General features: G+C 36.8%; 1 protein-coding gene across 1 annotated transcript in view; it reads right to left on the bottom strand.

The window, feature by feature from the left end:
- LOC101925857 (T cell receptor alpha chain constant) overlaps positions 1–16,647 on the bottom strand; it is a 487,011-nt gene extending 470,364 nt beyond the window's left edge. The window contains exons 1-2 of the mRNA XM_045397467.3: positions 16,451–16,647; positions 15,922–16,020 (exon numbers count right to left, since the gene is read on the bottom strand). Coding sequence (XP_045253402.1) covers positions 15,922–16,020; positions 16,451–16,490 — 139 coding nt within the window. The 5' untranslated portion in view covers positions 16,491–16,647. The remainder of the gene's footprint in view (positions 1–15,921; positions 16,021–16,450) is intronic.
- Positions 16,648–18,402: the final 1,755 nt, after the last annotated feature.

The raw sequence follows: 18,402 nt of genomic DNA, 5'->3' as shown, positions 1-18,402 counted from the left end.
TTTGTAATATTTCCTATGTAGAAAAAAACACGATAATGCAGTCTTTACTCCAAACATGTTTGATCAATTTTTTAAATTCACAGTGCATTATGCTAATGTCATGTAAATTTTTAGGAATATAGTCAAATTTGAGAAAGTTACTATCAAGTTACTATGTGCTATGAGACTTCACTACATTTTAAGTTTTCTTATTCTGTAATAAATCCTAAGTATTATGACTGATGACACTCATTAACTAGTTTATTAAGTCTGTATTAGTTTTCCGTTGCTGTATAACAAATTGCCATGGACATAGCAACTTAGAATAACACCTATTAATTATCTTACAGTTTCCGTAAGGCACAGCTAAGCTGGATCTCATAAAGCTGTAATCAAAGAGTCAGCTAAGGTCAGAGTCTCGTCTGAGGCTTGGGAGTCCTCTTCCAAGATCATTTAGTTATTGGAAGATTTCATTTTCTTGTAGCTGTAGAACTCATGGCAGCTTGACTCCTCTAGCAGGAGGCTCTCTGCTCAGAAGAAGCCTAAGCCTTTTAAACGCTTAACCCTTTTAAAGAACCCACCTGATTGGATAGGGCCCATCAAGGACAATCTCCCTGTTGATGAACTGACAGGAAACTAATTAGGGACTTTACTTACATGAGCAAAATCCCTTCACCTTTGCCATATGACCTAATTAAAGAAGAGACATTCATCAAATTTTGGGTCCTGCCAACAATCAAGGGAGGAGATTATACAAGACGTGTACACCAGAAGGCAGACGTCTTAGGTACCATCTTAGAATTCTGCCTGCCACAGCTGTTAATGTCCTCATTGTATTGGTGTAGTAAGCGTGTTACTTTATCTTTATAAATGTAAACATTTTGTGACCAATTAGAATGAAGTTAATAAAAACTTTAATGATTGGATAAGGTCTTTTCCTTCCAAAGGAAACATATAACCAAAGGTAAGGAATCCGGTTTAGATAGCATAGTGTGCAGATACTGCAGCAGTGGGCAATGAAACTAGAAAAGTATATCAGAAGCCAGGCACAGTGGCTCACACCTATAATCCCAGCACTTTGGAAGTCTGAAGTGGGAGGATTGCTTGAGCCAGGTGCTTGACCCCAGCTTGGGCAACATGGCAAAGGCTCATCTCTATTACAAATATAAAAATTAGCTGGGCATGGTGGCACCTGTAGTCCCAGCTACTCAGGAGGCTAAGTCAGGAGGATCACTTAAGCCAGGAGGCAAAGGTTGCAGTGAGCAATGATCATGCCACTATGCTTCAGGCTGGGCAACAGAGCAAGACTCTGTCTCAAAAAAGGAGCAAAAAAGTATATCAGAGCCAGTTATGGAGGTGGAATACGATTTTGAATACTGGAAAGTTGCTGACAATAGACTATCATGATGTTGAGTTAAGGAAACAAATATCTGTGAATGGATCATTAGCAAAGAAGAGGCTAAATAGTGTAATGTAAAGGTAGTTATTAAACATTTTTGTTCAAAGCCTGTGAAATATTTCTAGCTAACATCTAAATATATAATAAAGTAACTGTGAGTCATATAAAGAAATCCAACTAAATCCAAATTAAATGCATCCCTAATTTAAATTCACTTTAGTCGGGTTCCAAATAAACTTATGGTCACTTTGTCACCAAAGTGTGAAATTGGAGTAGGAAAACAAGGGTCTTAACTAATAGTGGTTAAAATATTCTACTTTTAGAAAAATATACAAAATATATGACAATGTGGGCACAGTGCTAAAGTCTTTCCCAGGGCCTTGAAAGGTACCTGTTCAAGAAAGAGACTCTGAAGCTTAAGCTTCATTCACTTTACATTAAATCTTTCTCCAATCATAAAGAAAGTATTTCAAAATGATTTATCAGCTATATGTCTCATAGAGAAGATGTTACCTAATATAAAAAGCTAATATGTTTCTAATTTTATTTTACATATGAGAAAATTTAGCTTTAGAGATGTTAAATTAAATTATTCAAGTCCCAATGCTATTAAGAGACGAAGCAGGATTTAGAACCCAAGTCTGTATAACTCCAGAGCCTAGTCTTATCATCTGTAGTCAACTCAGGTTGTTTAAATGATAATTGAAGCCTTTTGAGTAGATGAAATTTCCCATGGACAGTGTTCAGATTGAGTAGAGAATAGGGCCTACAGCAGTAGGAATGGTAATAATATGAGATGGTTAAAGAATAACATCAAAAAGACATTGCAAAGGGGTTTCCAGAACTTGGATTTAAAGATGAGAGTTGCCCAACATACCTCTCACAACATTCTTGTTTCAACAGAAAAAATCACACATCGTATCAAGAACATGGAAAATCTCAAAATGAATGAGAAAACATGATCAACAGACACCAACACCTAGATGACCCAAGTGTTAAAATTATCTGACAAGAGTTTTAAAACAGACATCATTTTCAAATGCCTCAACAAGCAATTATAAACATGTTCAAAGTAAATTTTTAAAATAGAAAGTCTCACCAAAGAAATAGAGGATAGAAAATGAAATGAAAGAAAATTTTAGAACTCAAAGTAAAATAACCGAAATGTAAAACTCATTGGATAAGCTCAACAGCAGAATGGATAGGTCAGAGAAAAGAATCAGCGAATTAGAAAACAGAACAAGAGAAATTGTCCATCTGAGCAACAGAGCGAAAATAGACTGAAAAAGATGATCAGAGCCTCAGACATCTGTAGTTCTATAATAAAAGTCTTAATATTTTTGTTATCAGAATTCTGTATGAAGTATAAAAAGAAAATAGAGCTAAAAAGTTCTCAAAGAAATAATGGCTGAAAACTTCTGAATTTATGAAGAGTCATAACCCTACAGATACAGGAGGCTGACAGCATCCTATTCAGAATATACCTAAAAAAAATTATGTCAATACACATCATAATGAAATCTGAAAATTAAAAAAAGAACAAATCTTGGAAGCAGCCTAAAGAAAATGGCAACTTACCCAAGGGAAATAAACAATTCCAATGACAGTATATTTCTCAATAGAAACCAGGAAGACCAGAAGGAAGTGGCCAGATATTTTTCAAGTGCTAAGAGAGAACTGTCTATCAGAATTATATACATATAAAACTATCATTCAGTGGGAGAAAATTTTTACAATCTACTCATCTGACAAAGGGCTAATATCCAGAACCTATAAAGAACTCAATCAAATTTATAAGAAAAAACAAACAACCCCATCAAAAACTGGGCAAAGGATATGAACAGACACTCCTCAAAAGAAGACATTCATACAGACAACAAACACATGAAAAAATGCTCATCATCACTCGCCATCAGAGAAATGCAAATCAAAACCACAACGAGATACCATCTCATATCAGTTAGACTGGCAATCATTAAAAAATCAGGAAACAGGGGGGCGGAGCAAGATGGTCTAACAGGAACAGCTCCAGTCTTCAGCTCCCAGGGTGAGCGACACAGAAGACAGGTGATTTCTGCATTTTCAATTGAGGTACTGGGTTCATCTCACTAGGGAGTGCCAGACAATCGGTGCTGGTCAGCTGCTGCAGCCCAACCAGCAAGAGCTGAAGCAGGACGAGGCATTGCCTCACCTGGGAATCACAAGGGGGAAGGGAATCCCTTTTCCTAGCAAAGGGAACCGAGACACACAACACCTGGAAAATCGGGTAACTCCCACCCCAATACTGCGCTTTACCAAGGGTCTTAGCAAACGGGCACACCAGGAGATTATATCCCATACCTGGCCGGGAGGGTCCCACACTCATGGAGCCTTCCTCATTGCTAGCACAGCAGTCTGCGATCTAACGGCAAGGCAGCAGCGAGGCTAGGGGAGGAGCACCTGCCATTGCTGAGGCTTAAGTAGGTAAACAAAGCCGCTGGGAAGCTCGAACTGGGTGGAGCTCACAGAAGCTCAAGGAGGCCTGCCAGTCTCTGTAGACTCCACCTCTGGGGACAGGGCACAGCTCAACAACAACAACAACAACAAAAAGCAGCAGAAATCTCTGCAGACGCAAATGACTCTGTCTGACAGTGTTGAAGAGAGCAGTGGATCTCCCAACACAGAGGTTGAGATCTGAGAACGGACAGACTGCCTGCTCAAGTGGGTCCCTGACTCCTGAGTAGCCTAACTGGGAGACATCCCCCACTAGGGGCAGACCGACACCCCACACCTCACACGGTGGAGTACACCCCTGAGAGGAAGCTTCAAAAGCAAGAATCAGACAGGTACACTTGCTGTTCAGCAATATTCTATCTTCTGCAGCCTCTGCTGCTGATACCCAGGCGAACAGGGTCTGGAGTGGACCTCAAGCAATCTCCAACAGACCTACAGCTGAGGGTCCTGACTGTTAGAAGGAAAACTAGCAAACAGGAAAGACACCCACACCAAAACCCCATCAGTACGTCACCATCCTCAAAGACCAGAGGCAGATAAAACCACAAAGATGGGGAAAAAGCAGGGCAGAAAAGCTGGAAATTCAAAAAATAAGAGCGCATCTCCCCCTCCAAAGGAACGCAGCTCATCGCCAGCAACGGATCAAAGCTGGACGGACAATGACTTTGACGAGATGAGAGAAGAAGGCTTCAGTCCATCAAACTTCTCAGAGCTAAAGGAGGAATTACGTACCCAGAGCAAAGAAACTAAAAATTTTGAAAAAAGAGTGGAAGAATTGATAACTAGAATAATTAATGCAGAGAAGGCCATAAACGAACTGACAGAGATGAAAACCATGACATGAGAAATAAGTGACAAATGCACAAGCTTCAGTAACCAACTCGATCAACTGGAAGAAATAGTATCAGCCACTGAGGATCAAATGAATGAAATGAAGCGAGAAGAGAAATCTAAAGAAAAAAGAAGAAAAAGAAATGAACAAAGCCTGCAAGAAGTATGGGATTATGTAAAAAGACCAAATCTACGTCTGATTGCGGTGCCTGAAAGTGAGGGGGAAAATGGAACCAAGTTGGAAAACACTCTTCAGGATGTCATCCAGGAGAACTTCCCCAACCTAGTAGGGCAGGCCAACATTCAAATTCAGGAAATACAGAGAATGCCACAAAGATACTCCTTGAGAAGAGCAACTCTAAGACACATCATTGCCAGATTCACTAAAGTTGAAATGAAGGAAAAAATCTTAAGGGCAGCCAGAGAGAAAGGTCGGGTTACTCACAAAGGGAAGCCCATCAGACTAACAGCAGATCTCTCGGCAGAAACTCCACAAGCCAGAAGAGAGTGGGGGCCGATATTCAACATTCTTAAAGAAAAGAATTTTCAACCCAAAATTTCATATCCAGCCAAACTAAGTTTCATAAGTGAAGGAGAAATAAAATCCTTTACAGATAAGCAAATGCTTAGAGATTTTGTCACCAACAGGCCTGCCTTACAAGAGACCCTGAAGGAAGCACTAAACAGGGAAAGGAACAACCGGTACCAGCCATTTTAAAAACATGTCAAAATGTAAAGACCATCGAGGCTAGAAAGAAACTGCATCAACTAACAAGCAAAATAACCAGTTAATATCATGATGGCAGGATCAAGTTCACACATAACAATATTAACCTTAAATGTAAATGGACTAAATGCTCCAATTAAAAGACACAGACTGGCAAACGGGATAAAGAGTCAAGACCCATCAGTCTGCTGTATTCAGGAGACCCATCTCACACGCAGAGACATACATAGGCTCAAAATAAAGGGATGGAGGAAGATCTACCAAGCAAATGGAGAACAAAAAAAAGCAGGGGTTGCAATCCTAGTCTCTGATAAAACAGACTTTAAACCATCAAAGATCAAAAGAGACAAAGAAGGCCATTACATAATGGTAAAGGGATCAATTCAACAGGAAGAGCTAACTATCCTAAATATATATGCACCCAATACAGGAGCACCCAGATTCGTAAAACAAGTCCTTAGAGACTTACAAAGAGACTTAGACTCCCATACAATAATAATGGGAGACTGTCTAATGTCAACATTAGACAGATCAATGAGACAGAAAGTTAACAAGGATATCCAAGAATTGAACTCATCTCTGCAGCAAGCAGACCTAATAGACATCTACAGAACTCTCCACCCCAAATCAACAGAATATACATTCTTCTCAGCACCACATCACACTTATTCCAAAATTGACCACATAATTGGAAGTAAAGCACTCCTCAGCAAATGTACAAGAACAGAAATTATAACAAACTGTCTCCTCAGACCACAGTGCAATCAAACTAGAACTCAGGACTAAGAAACTCAATCAAAACCGCTCAACTACATGGAAACTGAACAACCTGCTCCTGAATGACTACTGGGACATAACGAAATGAAGGCAGAAATAAAGATGTTCTTTGAAACCAATGAGAACAAAGATACAACATACCAGAATCTCTGGGACACATTTAAAACAGTGTGTAGAGGGAAATTTATGGCACCAAATGCCCACAAGAGAAAGCTGGAAAGATCTAAAATTGACACTCTAACATCACAATTAAAAGAACTAGACAAGTAAGAGCAAACACATTAAAAAGCTAGCAGAAAGCAAGAAATATCTAAGATCAGAGCAGAACTGAAGGAGATTCTACTTTTTTCTCATCATTTAATTATGCTTATACATTTATCTATACAATTTTCATGATTTCCGTAGATTTATTTTTTATTCTAATTACTTGAATTTCAGGCTTACTTAATTGATCTTGTTTTTATTTATTACTAATGAAAATGATATTAAATGATGTATTTTAATATCATTATCATCATTATTGTTGTTACCTGGCCCCTAGACCAAGGAAGCATATGAAAGATGGGCTTTCTTATCAAAAAGAAAGAGTAAGCATTCTGTTCTTTCTAGTGTGTTTTAGGTATGTTTTCTTCAACTGGCTTCCAAGGCTGCCATCCTTTTTATTCTTGTCATGGGGCTATCACATGGTAGCAGCCTCATTTGTCACTCTCATGCCTTTCAGAGCATAGTCATATACAACAGCATCTCTCTGGTTCACACTGGGAGGTTAGGGTTCCTGGACCTTCTGTTCGGAAGAATTGACAAATCGTTTTTGTCATTTGTCACAAGAATCTTGTACCTGGAATCAGAAAATCTAGTCTTTAGAAGGGATGCTATGAGCCCCACACTATGTTTTTGTTTGTTGCTGAGCTGGCTGTAAGATCCTGAGTGGCTGCTATGAGAGACTGTGGGGTCTGAATGCTGTTTCCAGGACTAAAGGAGAGCCATGGCATAGAGGTACTGCAGAGCCTCAGTGAGCATTCATCCCCAGGACAGGAGCATAGTGGGGGCCTGGCTCGCCATTCCCACTAGAATGGAAGCCATACTAGGATACTGGGACTTGTTTTCAATGAGGTCTGTGATCCCAGAGGACACATACCCTAAAGTCTGGCACTGACTAGAGAAAAGGTAAGAAGAGAAAGATTCAGCCCTTTAGATAATTCTTCACTCAACCCACAGGTGATTCAGAGATTTACCTACTGAAGAAAGGACATTTAGAAGAAACTCAGGAAGTTCTGATGGCACTCACAGCTCTCCAACGCCCAGTACGTACACTCTTTCCTTAGGATTTCATGTGTTCTGTGTTGTACCTGCAGTCACAGAGCCCTAGCACAGAAATAAGGACATTTATGGACATTCAATCTCTGTTATCTTTTCTTGCCTTGAATTTTCTGGCTCAACTGTACATCCCATTCTGCCTTTTGCTTCTATCACCGCGTTTTTCTACATAATTCTTTCTAGCTTGACCCTATCAATCTGTCTGTGGTAATATGTGGTACACATCAATCCTTTTTTAGTTCCCACATTAAGATCTGCCAGGAAAGAGCCCGCTGCTATAGAAGGTGACAGTGGGAGAGAGAAGAGTCATGAGAAGCTGTGAGACACTGAGGTCTTAATGAAAGGAAGCTTGCACAGTATAGGAGTAAACTGCCAGTCTCCCACTTCATTTATATAAATGCCTGTTTACTGAATAATGGAAAAGTCAAGCTAACTATCCTGATCTTCCCTCTTACTAATTGGATTAAATCATAGTCTTGAGAATAAAGAGAATACTTTACACACAGTTTGTATAACAATAGGAGGAAAAATATTGTAATGCCAGTTAATAATCAGGACCCTGTCAGGACAGAAGAGAAAGGATTTTCCATTTCATTAATACGAGGGGAAACAACTGAAAAGAACATGACATTTATAACCTTGTAGAGAGATGTGGACCAGATCTAGGGCAACAAATCAATTGAAGATTACAGAATGTTTTTCTAGGTTCTCTTTTATTAAGTCCTGCAGCCCTGGTACAAATGGCCATCAAGGAGTATGCCTATCTGTGTGACTGAATACTTGAAGAGATAATATGTGTTTGGTGGTTTCAAAGTGCTTCCCCTGGTTTCTCTCTTTCCCTCTACTTTTCTCTATTCTGCTCATCTTTTACTCCCAGTAAATGTATTCAAGAGGCTAGGTTAGTGATATCACAAGTTGAAGATACTTGGCTTAAATTTTATAGCTAGGATTTCAAAACTCAGTGTTCTTTCTATAATGTACTAGATTTCTGATTACGAGCAGAATTCGTTATGTTTTCTGGGCCTCCATTTCTTTACCTATAATAATTTATTAAATGTTTACATTGTGCTAGAATCTGAGATAAGCTCTTGAAAGATATTTTCTTATTTTATAATTGGAACAACTTCCAATAGGGTGATCATGATGATCTCCTGTAAGAAGATGATAAAATTGAAATTTAAGACATTTATTAACTTTTCTACTATAATTCAAATAACGACAGAGTTGAGAGTTCTACACACCCTATCCAACCCATAAACTTATTCTCTTAAATTACTTATTATATTGCTTTTCCTAACAGAAGTTATTTCTACTTTCATGTTAGTATCATTAAATTATGTAACATATGCACAATTTTACATAATGCATGCTGCATAATAAAAACACAACCAAAGAAGCACCAACGCAAAAAGTTGAAGAGAGTATGTAAGGCAGGAAAGTAGGAAATAATCCAAGCTGGTTGTAATAAATATTTTCTATGAGATTGAGCTCATTGGATTGATTTTTCTTTTTTCTTTTTAGCTTCTACATTAAAATGGATTTTTGACAGTTTAATTGACTCTTTTAGAGGAGTTTTAGGTTTACAGAAAAATGGAGCAGAAAGTACACAAAATTATCATATACTCCCTCTATACCTGCCCACAGAAAAAAATCAGATTTTTATACTCTCAAAGATCAAATAGGACACAGAAAAGCGGATTGTTCCCTCTGTTGTGTCCTATAATGCTTCTGACAGTTAAATGAGATGTCAGTGTGTTGTTACATTGTTATATTGAGATGCATTCAGCGAAAAATAAAGCAAAAGGTGGGCACGTTGAAATTGAGAAGGGTTATACACTCCTCACATCCAGTTCATTCTGCACTTATGGACTTAATATATGTTAGTCTCAGCTAGTCCAGAACCTAGCCTGAGTCTTTCTTTATTCTATCAGCTTTCCCATTTATTCTTAGGCTTGACCCACTGCATAACTTGAATATTCTTGTGCTTATCCCTTGAAAAGCTAAGGAAAAACATAGTAGCATAGTTCCATTTAATAATTAGTGATATCTCAACTAGTGTGAAAATATACAGATTGTATTGTAAGGTACCCTATAATGTCCTATATAATTCATCATGTGTGTAACAGAATTCATTTCGTGGCAAACCATCTTCATAACTGCTATTTTTTTAAAAGATGAAGGACTAAACTTACTTTATACCCTTTCTGATATCATTACTGTAATAGGAAGGCTCATAACCTCCTCCAGAACTGTGACATGTGATGTAAATAGAATTAATCTCATTTTAATCTTTGAGCATAAGAGAGCAACATAAAATATGAGACGTATCATTTTCCAGTTGGGTACCTGGTGCAGTAACAGCAGAAAACACTCTTGTTTGCCTGAACTCAAAAACAGAGTTTCTTGGATTGCTAGGATTATTTTTTTTTTCTATGTAGGACGTCATCACTGGGGACACACACAAGAAGGAAATAAAATTATTGATTTGAACCTTTTTTCTTTTTCTAATGTAAATGTTTACTGTATAAATTTTCCTCTAAGCATGGCTTTATGTGCTTTCCGTTATTTAGTGGAGTGTTTCATAAATGTCAATATAATAGTGTTGAGCAGGTCTGCTGCATCTTTGCTGATTCTCTAACTGTAATACTTAGTCTATTATTTACTGAACACAAAGGGTTTAAGTCTCCAAGTGTAATAGTGGTTTTGTCTATTTTTCTTTTAGTTATAACAATTTTAGCTTCAAATATTTTGAAACTCTGTTAGTAGGTACAAGCACTTTAAACATTTTTTTAGTGAAGCCACCATTTTATAATTGTGTAATGTTTCACTTTATTTCTTTAATATTTCTTTTTCTGAAGTCCCATTTGTCTGATGTTAACATAGCCTTTCCAGATTTCTTTTGATTAGTGTTTTCAAGGATATTTTTTCCATTCTTTTACTTTTAATCTTTGTCATTGTATTTAAAGTGAGTTTGTATGTAGATGGGTCTTCTTTAAAAAAAAAATCCATACTGATGATTTCTGTCTTTAAATATCAGTGTTTAGACCATTTACATTTCATGTAATGTTAGACCATTTCATTTCATGTATTAATATGGTTGTATTTCAGTCTATTACTTCAGTATTCATTTTCCACTTCTGCCCTTTGTTTTGGTCTCTTATTATTCTATTACAATATATCTATTTGATTTTTGACTATTTCTTTTTGCATCATGTTTTTAGTGGTTTCTATTAGGATTGCCTATTACTACTATGCTTACTACTTAATCTTTCACAGTCTGTTTATATTTATTATACTGTTTCATGAAAACTATAGAAATTGTATATAGGTTATTTCACCCTCATTCCTCCATGTTATGGTTGGCAGATGCCTTCTGTCTTTAGACTTCGAAAACTCCAATGGGGAATTTTATAACATTTTATTTCAACAGTCTATGCATTTTAAAGAAATTAAGAAGAGAAATTATTGTGAATAATGCTTAAATTAACATGGAAATACAGATATCTATTTGAGATCCTGATTTCAATTCTCTTGGATATATACCCAGAGGTGGGGTTGCTGGATTACATGGTCGTTCTATTTAAAATTTTTAAAGGAACCTCCATAATATTTTCTATAGCAGCTGCACCATTTTACATTCCCAACAACATTGTACAAGGATTTCAGTTTTGCCACAGCCTTACCTATACTTAACTTTTTAAAAAATAAGGGTCATCTTAACATTTGTGAAGTGATATCTCATTTTAGTTTTGATGTGCATTTCCCTGAAGATTAGTGATACTGAATACCTTTTCATATGCCTGTTGGCTATTTGTCTGTCTTCTTGGGAGAAATGTCTTTTTGAGTCTTTTGCCCATTAAAAAAATTTTGTTGTTGTTGTTGTTGTTACTGAGTTTTAGGGTTCCTTACATATTTTGTATATTAGCCACTTATCAATATATGGTTTGCAAATATTTCTCCCTTTCCATAAATTGCTCCATTGTTGTACAGAAGCTTTTTAGTTTGATGTAATATTATGGGTCTATTTTTGCTTTTGTTGTCTGTGTCTTTGGTGTCATACCCAAGAAATCATTGTCAAGGCCAATATTATGAAGCTTTTTCTCTACATGTTCTTCTAGTAGTTTCACACCTTCTGGTATCATGCTTAAGTCTTTAATTCATTTTGAGTAAGTTTTTGTGTATGGTGATCAATTTTATTCTTCTTCATGTGGTTTTATAATATGCAAAATATGGAAAAGAAAGTTAAGTGACAGATAAATAAATTGTGGTACATTCACACAATTAAATATTACTCAGCCTTGAAAAAGAATAACATCCTGCCATTCATGACAACAGAATTGACCTTGGAGGAGATTATGCTAGATGAAATAACCCAGTCACAGATGGACAAATAATGCATGATTACACTTATTTGAGGTATCTAAACTAGTCAAATTCATAGAAGCAGAGAATAAAATAATGGTTTCCAGGGACTGAGGGGAGGGAGAAAGTGGGAGTTGTTGTTCAATGGTTTTAAAGTTTTAGTTGTGTAAAAATCAGTTCTAAAGATCTGCTATACAACATAGTGCCCATAGTAAACAATATAGGCTTGTGCACAGGAAAATTTATTGATGGTAAATCTCATGTTAATTTTTCTTACAACAAAAACAGTAGCAATAACAACAAAAACAAAGAGTCACAAGGAAACTTTTAGAGGTGACAAACATGTCTTTTTTCTTGATTGCGATGATCATTTCACAGTTGTATGCATATGTCCAAACTCATCAAATTGCATGTATTAAATATGTATAGTTTTTGTATATAAATTATAACTCAATAAAGCTGATTGTAAAAGAGAAATGAAAACTAGTTTCTTGTATCTTATCACATGTTTACTATTTCTGTTGTTCTTCCTTCGTATTTGAAGTTACAGATTTTCCTCTGGTATCCTTTCCCTTCAGCCTGAATAACTTCCTTTAGGACTTCTTTATAGCAGGTCTACTCACAATGAATTCTCTCAGTTTTCCATTTGAGAATGTCTTTATTTTAGTATAATTTCTTTGTGATATTTTTACTGGTATAGAATATGGGGTTGCCAACGTTATTTTTCTGTTGGTGTTTTTAAAACGTAACGAGAGATAGATCATGCATTCTTACAGATCACTGTAAGTACTCTGATGTTACTCTAAGAGAAATGGGAAGCTATTGCAATGATTCGAGCAGATGAGTGACCTATCTATATTTGAAAGCTCTCATTGGCTGCTGTATTAAGAATGTTCTGTAGGAGGACGAGCAGGGAAACCATTTAGAAGGCTATTACAGTAATTCATTGAGATGGGGGTGGCTTGACCAAAGAGATAGCAGTGGTCAAACTTTAGGTCAATCTTTTAGTTAGGGCCAACTGAATTTCTTGATGGATTCGACGTGAATAGTGAAAGAAGAAATAAGAGTCAAAGATAACTCTGAGGCTATGGGCAGAGATTCTGAAAGAATGAGATGCTGTCAATTGAATGACAAAAGGTAACAGAAGCAACATGTTGGCAGTGAGAAGGAGAAAGATCAGGAGTAAAGTACTGGTCACATTAATTTAAAATCCTGACCCTCTTCAATGCAGTATTTCCAAGCAGAAGGAGGATAGTCATACAAGTCTGTCTCTTCTAGATCTTGTTTGATGTGACCCAGTAGTAAAAGAAGGAACGTGTTGAAGCCTGTGTTGAAGCCTCTGTTGAAGCTGAGGATGCGTTAGAGTTCTTCCGCGATCAAAACACACATTTTGACTGCTATTTGAATATTTAGGGGACTAGCATTACCTTTCTTTATGATTAAGGACCATTGATTTTCTCAACTCATAACACAATTTCTACCCTAACATTCCTGACCTTTTGCTCTAACATGTGTCTTGCATGGTAACTATAATCCATTCCACTGATGCTTTATTTGATTCATTATTTTGGAGTTTTCTTCTTGTGACTGCTTCCAGTAAGATGAGGTTAAACAATGTGTGTTCAGATTTTAGTGTTTGACAATCTCAAGTTTAAAAGTAAATTTAAAATTGATGCTAACTTATTAATACTGTGAATATTAGCAGATTTTTAAATCTCGTTAAGACTCAGTTTTCTAATCTGTAACATGCATCTCAAAATAATTCTCAACCAAATGGTAATGAATATTAAAATATGTAATATACTTAGGAATTTCCTATAAACATATTGACTTTCAAGGCCTAAAGGAAAGGAATACTTGATAGATTAAACCATGTAAAAATTTAAAACTGCATTAAAAATACGCAAGAAAAAAGGTACTGTTAGAATAAAATATTCAACAAATATAAAATAATGTATTATTTAAGGTATGAAGCTAATTCTTACAAATAAAAAGAGAAAGGAAAACAACTAAATAGAAAAATGTTCAAAAGGTAGGAATAAGCATATTGCCAAATGAAAAAGTGCCAATACATGTAGAAAAAAGTTGCTCAAAAACACTAGGAATCAGGAAAATGACCAAAGATAATATAACTTTGGATTATTAAAAACTGGGCTGGGTGTGGTGACTGATGCCTACAATCCCAGCACTCTGGGAGGCCAAGGCTGGCAGATCTCTTGAGCTCAGGAGTTTTGAGACCAGACTGAACAACATGGCAAGGCTCTGTCTCTACAGAAAGTAGCCAGGAGTGGTGGTGTGTGCCTGTAGTCCCAGCTACTTGGGAGGCTGAGGTGGGAGGATTGCTTGAGCTTGGGAGGTGAAGGTTGCAGTGAGCTGAGATCCGGCCACTGCACTCCAGCCTGGGTGACAGAGTGAGACCCGGAATCAAAATAAAATAGAATAATACAATAAAATAAAAATAAAAACTGTCAGTAATTCTCAATTTTTATAAGAATGTAAAATGAGTTCTTTCACCTACTGTTGGTTGGAAGCTATTTAACACATATATGTATTATATTTATTAATTATATGATAATTATGATAGATAATTATGTGTATAATAATACATATATATGTATTATATGGAGTGTAGTTTTATCATTTGGAGGGTAAATTACCACTTTTTCCAAAAATTTTAAATGCACCTTCCTTTTGACATAGCAATTTCAGTTTCAGAAATCTCATTAAAATAAACACTTCCACACACACACAAACTAAGGTGAATCTATAAAGAAGTAGAACACAATATTCTTTATGATAGTGAGGCAATAGAAACAAATACGCATCAATAGAAAAGCAATGATATGATGGAATGTCTCAAAGTACTAAATAAGCACCAAAAAGAATAAAGTGAACTTCTCTACTGATATAGAAAGCTCTCTAGGACACTTTATTACATGAAAAATAAATGGCAAGTTAAAAAATCTAATAAATCCAATTTACATGACAAAACTGTGTATGTATGCAAGTTTGTGTGTGATTGGATAAAATTATATGCACAGATATATAGCTGAAATTAAACAGGCTATCATGATATACCTTAAAGTATAAAAGCCAGTGTTCTTTGAGAAGAGTGGTGTGAGACAGGGAAGAATGAGGAAATGCAGTAGGTCTTTCGCCTTTGCTTTACCTGAGTCTTATATGGTGAGATGGATTTGTGTGCTGCTTAGGAAATAAAACTCGATGAGGTCCGTTTATAGATTCAACACTTCAAGAAAAATAAAAATAAATTAACATTCATTTGATTTTTATTTCTTTCCAAAAAGAAAAACCTTCATCACAAATATGCATGCTCTAGTAACTAGTGTTACTGCACTAGTAAGAAGGAATATTTCAGGTTTTTCTTGCAGAAAAATCAACTTGTTTCTGGTAATTGGATCAACTATAACAGCATGCATTTTGAAGCTTGAACTTGCCCCTGGATCCAGAGGAAAAAAGCCTTGGGACAAGCAGAATTATCTTGATTTTCCTTATCCGTTCACTTTTACTAACAAACTGAAATGAACATTTTTTTGACATGAAGAGGAGTCGTGAAAATTCTTAACCCTCTTCATTTTATTGCTATGTTCAAATTATAGCCCCTTTATCATATTTCTCAGCCACATCAGCAAATATAGTTCTTATTCCTATCTTTTTACCCTTCATCCTATCTCCCTTATTTACTTTCCTTCCCTCCTTCCCTTCCTTTTCCTCTTTTCTTGTTACTTTTTGACTCCTATCGACATTTTGCTCTAGATGAATGCTACCCTCCTCCTCACTTGCCACCAGGGAGATATTGCACAGGTGCAGCCCCATCTGTCCCAATGTGCGACTCTCACGATGCAATAGTATACAGCAGTGTCTCTCAGCGTCGCGTGGGGCAGAATCAAGGTGCTGGACTTTCTGTCTTCTGTGATGATCAGAGAGGCCATTGCATTGGTCTCATTGTTTTTTAGACCATGAATGACATACTGTGGCCCCTGGGAGTGAATCTGTCGATACCAATGTATGTACTCACTTCCACTGATGGTAGAGTGATTACAAGGCAAGTTTGCAGCTCTTCCTTCAGCGCAATCCATGGAGGTGGGCTGAGTGGTCTTAGCATCAATTATAGTCCCTAAGGGGTCAAGAAAATCAGATTAACTCCTGACTCTCAAACCAAGGTAATTCTGTGGATCAAGGATACAACACTCCCTTAACGCTCCAAAAGTTTTATGTCCTGCGAGAACACAAAAAATAGCATTGGTTTGATTATAAAGACCAAAGATACATGCCAATAATAATAGACTCTCTAGGCTGTATTCCATGGGCTTCTGACTTAATAAACCCATAGATTTCATACAATCGAATACTGCCAAGGGCTCTTCTGGGATTATGGTTGTGATCTGGCCTGGTATGTAGATGTATGTACTTCCTAGACAAATGCACAGAACGGTTCTCAATTATATCTAGTATGCTGGAAAAAGCACAGGGAGCATAGAGGGCAAACCACCCTTCGGGGTCCCTTGTCCTCTGAAGCCCTCCCTAGGTAGACCCAGAGCACTTACCAAAGGTCAGAAACACAGTTACTCTTGCCACCAGCCTCATACTTCAAGGACAAATGAGGATTATGGACCCAGAGTTCAGTTTTTGTATCTGATTCTAGGTTTAAAGAATTTCCAGAGAACAGAATCAACAGTTACTGGTAAAGACTTGCAAGGAGTGCAGCTCTCATTGTGTTGTTGTCAGGATCTTGTCAGCCAATGATAGAGCAGTTGCTTTTCTGTGTCTTCCTCTCCAGGTTTAGCCACGTTCCTGAGAAGACAGTGAGGATTTCAACCAGACATCCTCAACTCAGGGGGTATCTACTGAAATCATTTATGAGGTTTAAAGTCTAAAAGGCTGGCACTGAATGAGGAAAATCGATCGTAAGGATGTATCTATCCAGACCTTTTCTTCCATCATTCTTTCCTCAATGTACCAAATAAATTGTCCTCTGTTCCACGGAGCTTGTGGAAAGTGTCATTAAATCCCAGAAGCCTATACTGAGCTCTGTGTTGTAAGGAGATTAAAGTTCCCATCTACATTCTAGAAAATGGGAGTGAGGTTCAAAAGTAGGAAGTGATGTGCTCAGGGGGAAAATAAGCATTAGTAACATTGACACTGAAAGCTAAATCTCCCCAAACTCGGGTTTTCTACAGAGGTCCCTGGAATCATGTATTGACTGTTGTCTAAGTAGACATTTCTCAGTGCATCTGTTCTTGATATAGTGACTAGTGACATAAATGGTGCTGGCTCTCATCCGCCTTAAACTCTCTGGCCTTAAAGTTCATTTCCTAATTTCTATGCTCATGCTTATGGCTACTGTGTGCACCAAGGACACTGAGGCAGAAGAAAAAGAGACCAGGAAAAGCAAACAAGGTTGGGGGCGGGGGTGGTAACAATAGGTAAAGGAAAGGAAGAAAAAGGTGCAGGGTATAGGGGAGATAGGAAATGATTAGGGAAGTGAAACTTGGAGAAAGCAGTGTTAAGGGAGGTGCTCTGAGAAGACAGCACATCGGTGTAAGGGTCCCTGAACTCTTGAAGCCATAACACACTTAATAAGAGATCATAAAGTACAATTTGTGTAAAGAGGATAAAAGTGTATCTTTGTTTCCTGTTTTCTGTGGAACTTCAGTGGAAAACATAAGCTTAGTGTCCCCTCTCCAAGAAAGAAACCTAAGTTTTAAGGTGAAGCAGCCCCCTCTTGTGACTGACTGAATGAATGAACTGTGTAGCTATCATCAGGCAAAAAGTCAGCCAGCAATCTTCTGACTCTTTTATCAGGTTTGAAGGTAGATACTTAGTTTTAACACCTCTGTACTCATCTTTGTTTTATCAGTCCTCTAACACTCCAAGAAAGGTTTTAACTATTTTTAAAATTACTTTGTTATTTCAATAATATCCCCATTATAATTCTTAATTGCTGACGTGGAGTTCATTTCTCTTTTGTTTCTAATCATCCCATAATTAAAGGCTGGTTCAAAAGCCCATACGATTCAATGCTTATAAGACATATTGGCACAGAATAGCACTCAATAATTACTTGTTTCGTGAATGCATAGATGAGTCATAATTGACAAATTTACTGAACTTATGCTAAACAAATCTTTAAATTATTCTATATTCACTCTTTCAGCTATCTGGAATACATTTTGCAACAAAGACTACAATGGGGTAAACATAGGGTCAGATTTGTAGGCAAAAATTCAACGATAGACAATAAATTTCTCCAACATGGGTGTGAAAAATCAAGCTACAAAGACATGGAGTAAAAGTCTTAGTAATAATATCCCATTCATTTAAAAAATATTCACTAAGAGCCTACTCTGTACTAGATCATAAAGATGTAAGTTAACAGGACAGTACTGCTGAAAATATAAGAAGAAATAGACAATTACTTAAAGTAGGGAGGACTATATCATGTTGTTATATTAACAAAGGGAGAAGAAAAGTAATTAACACAATTTCCTTTTTTTGC

This window comes from Macaca fascicularis, chromosome 7 (assembly GCF_037993035.2).
Source record: "Macaca fascicularis isolate 582-1 chromosome 7, T2T-MFA8v1.1".
NCBI lineage: Eukaryota > Metazoa > Chordata > Mammalia > Primates > Cercopithecidae > Macaca > Macaca fascicularis.
Note: the sequence above shows the minus strand (reverse complement) of the source record. Positions and strands in the feature narration are given on the sequence as shown.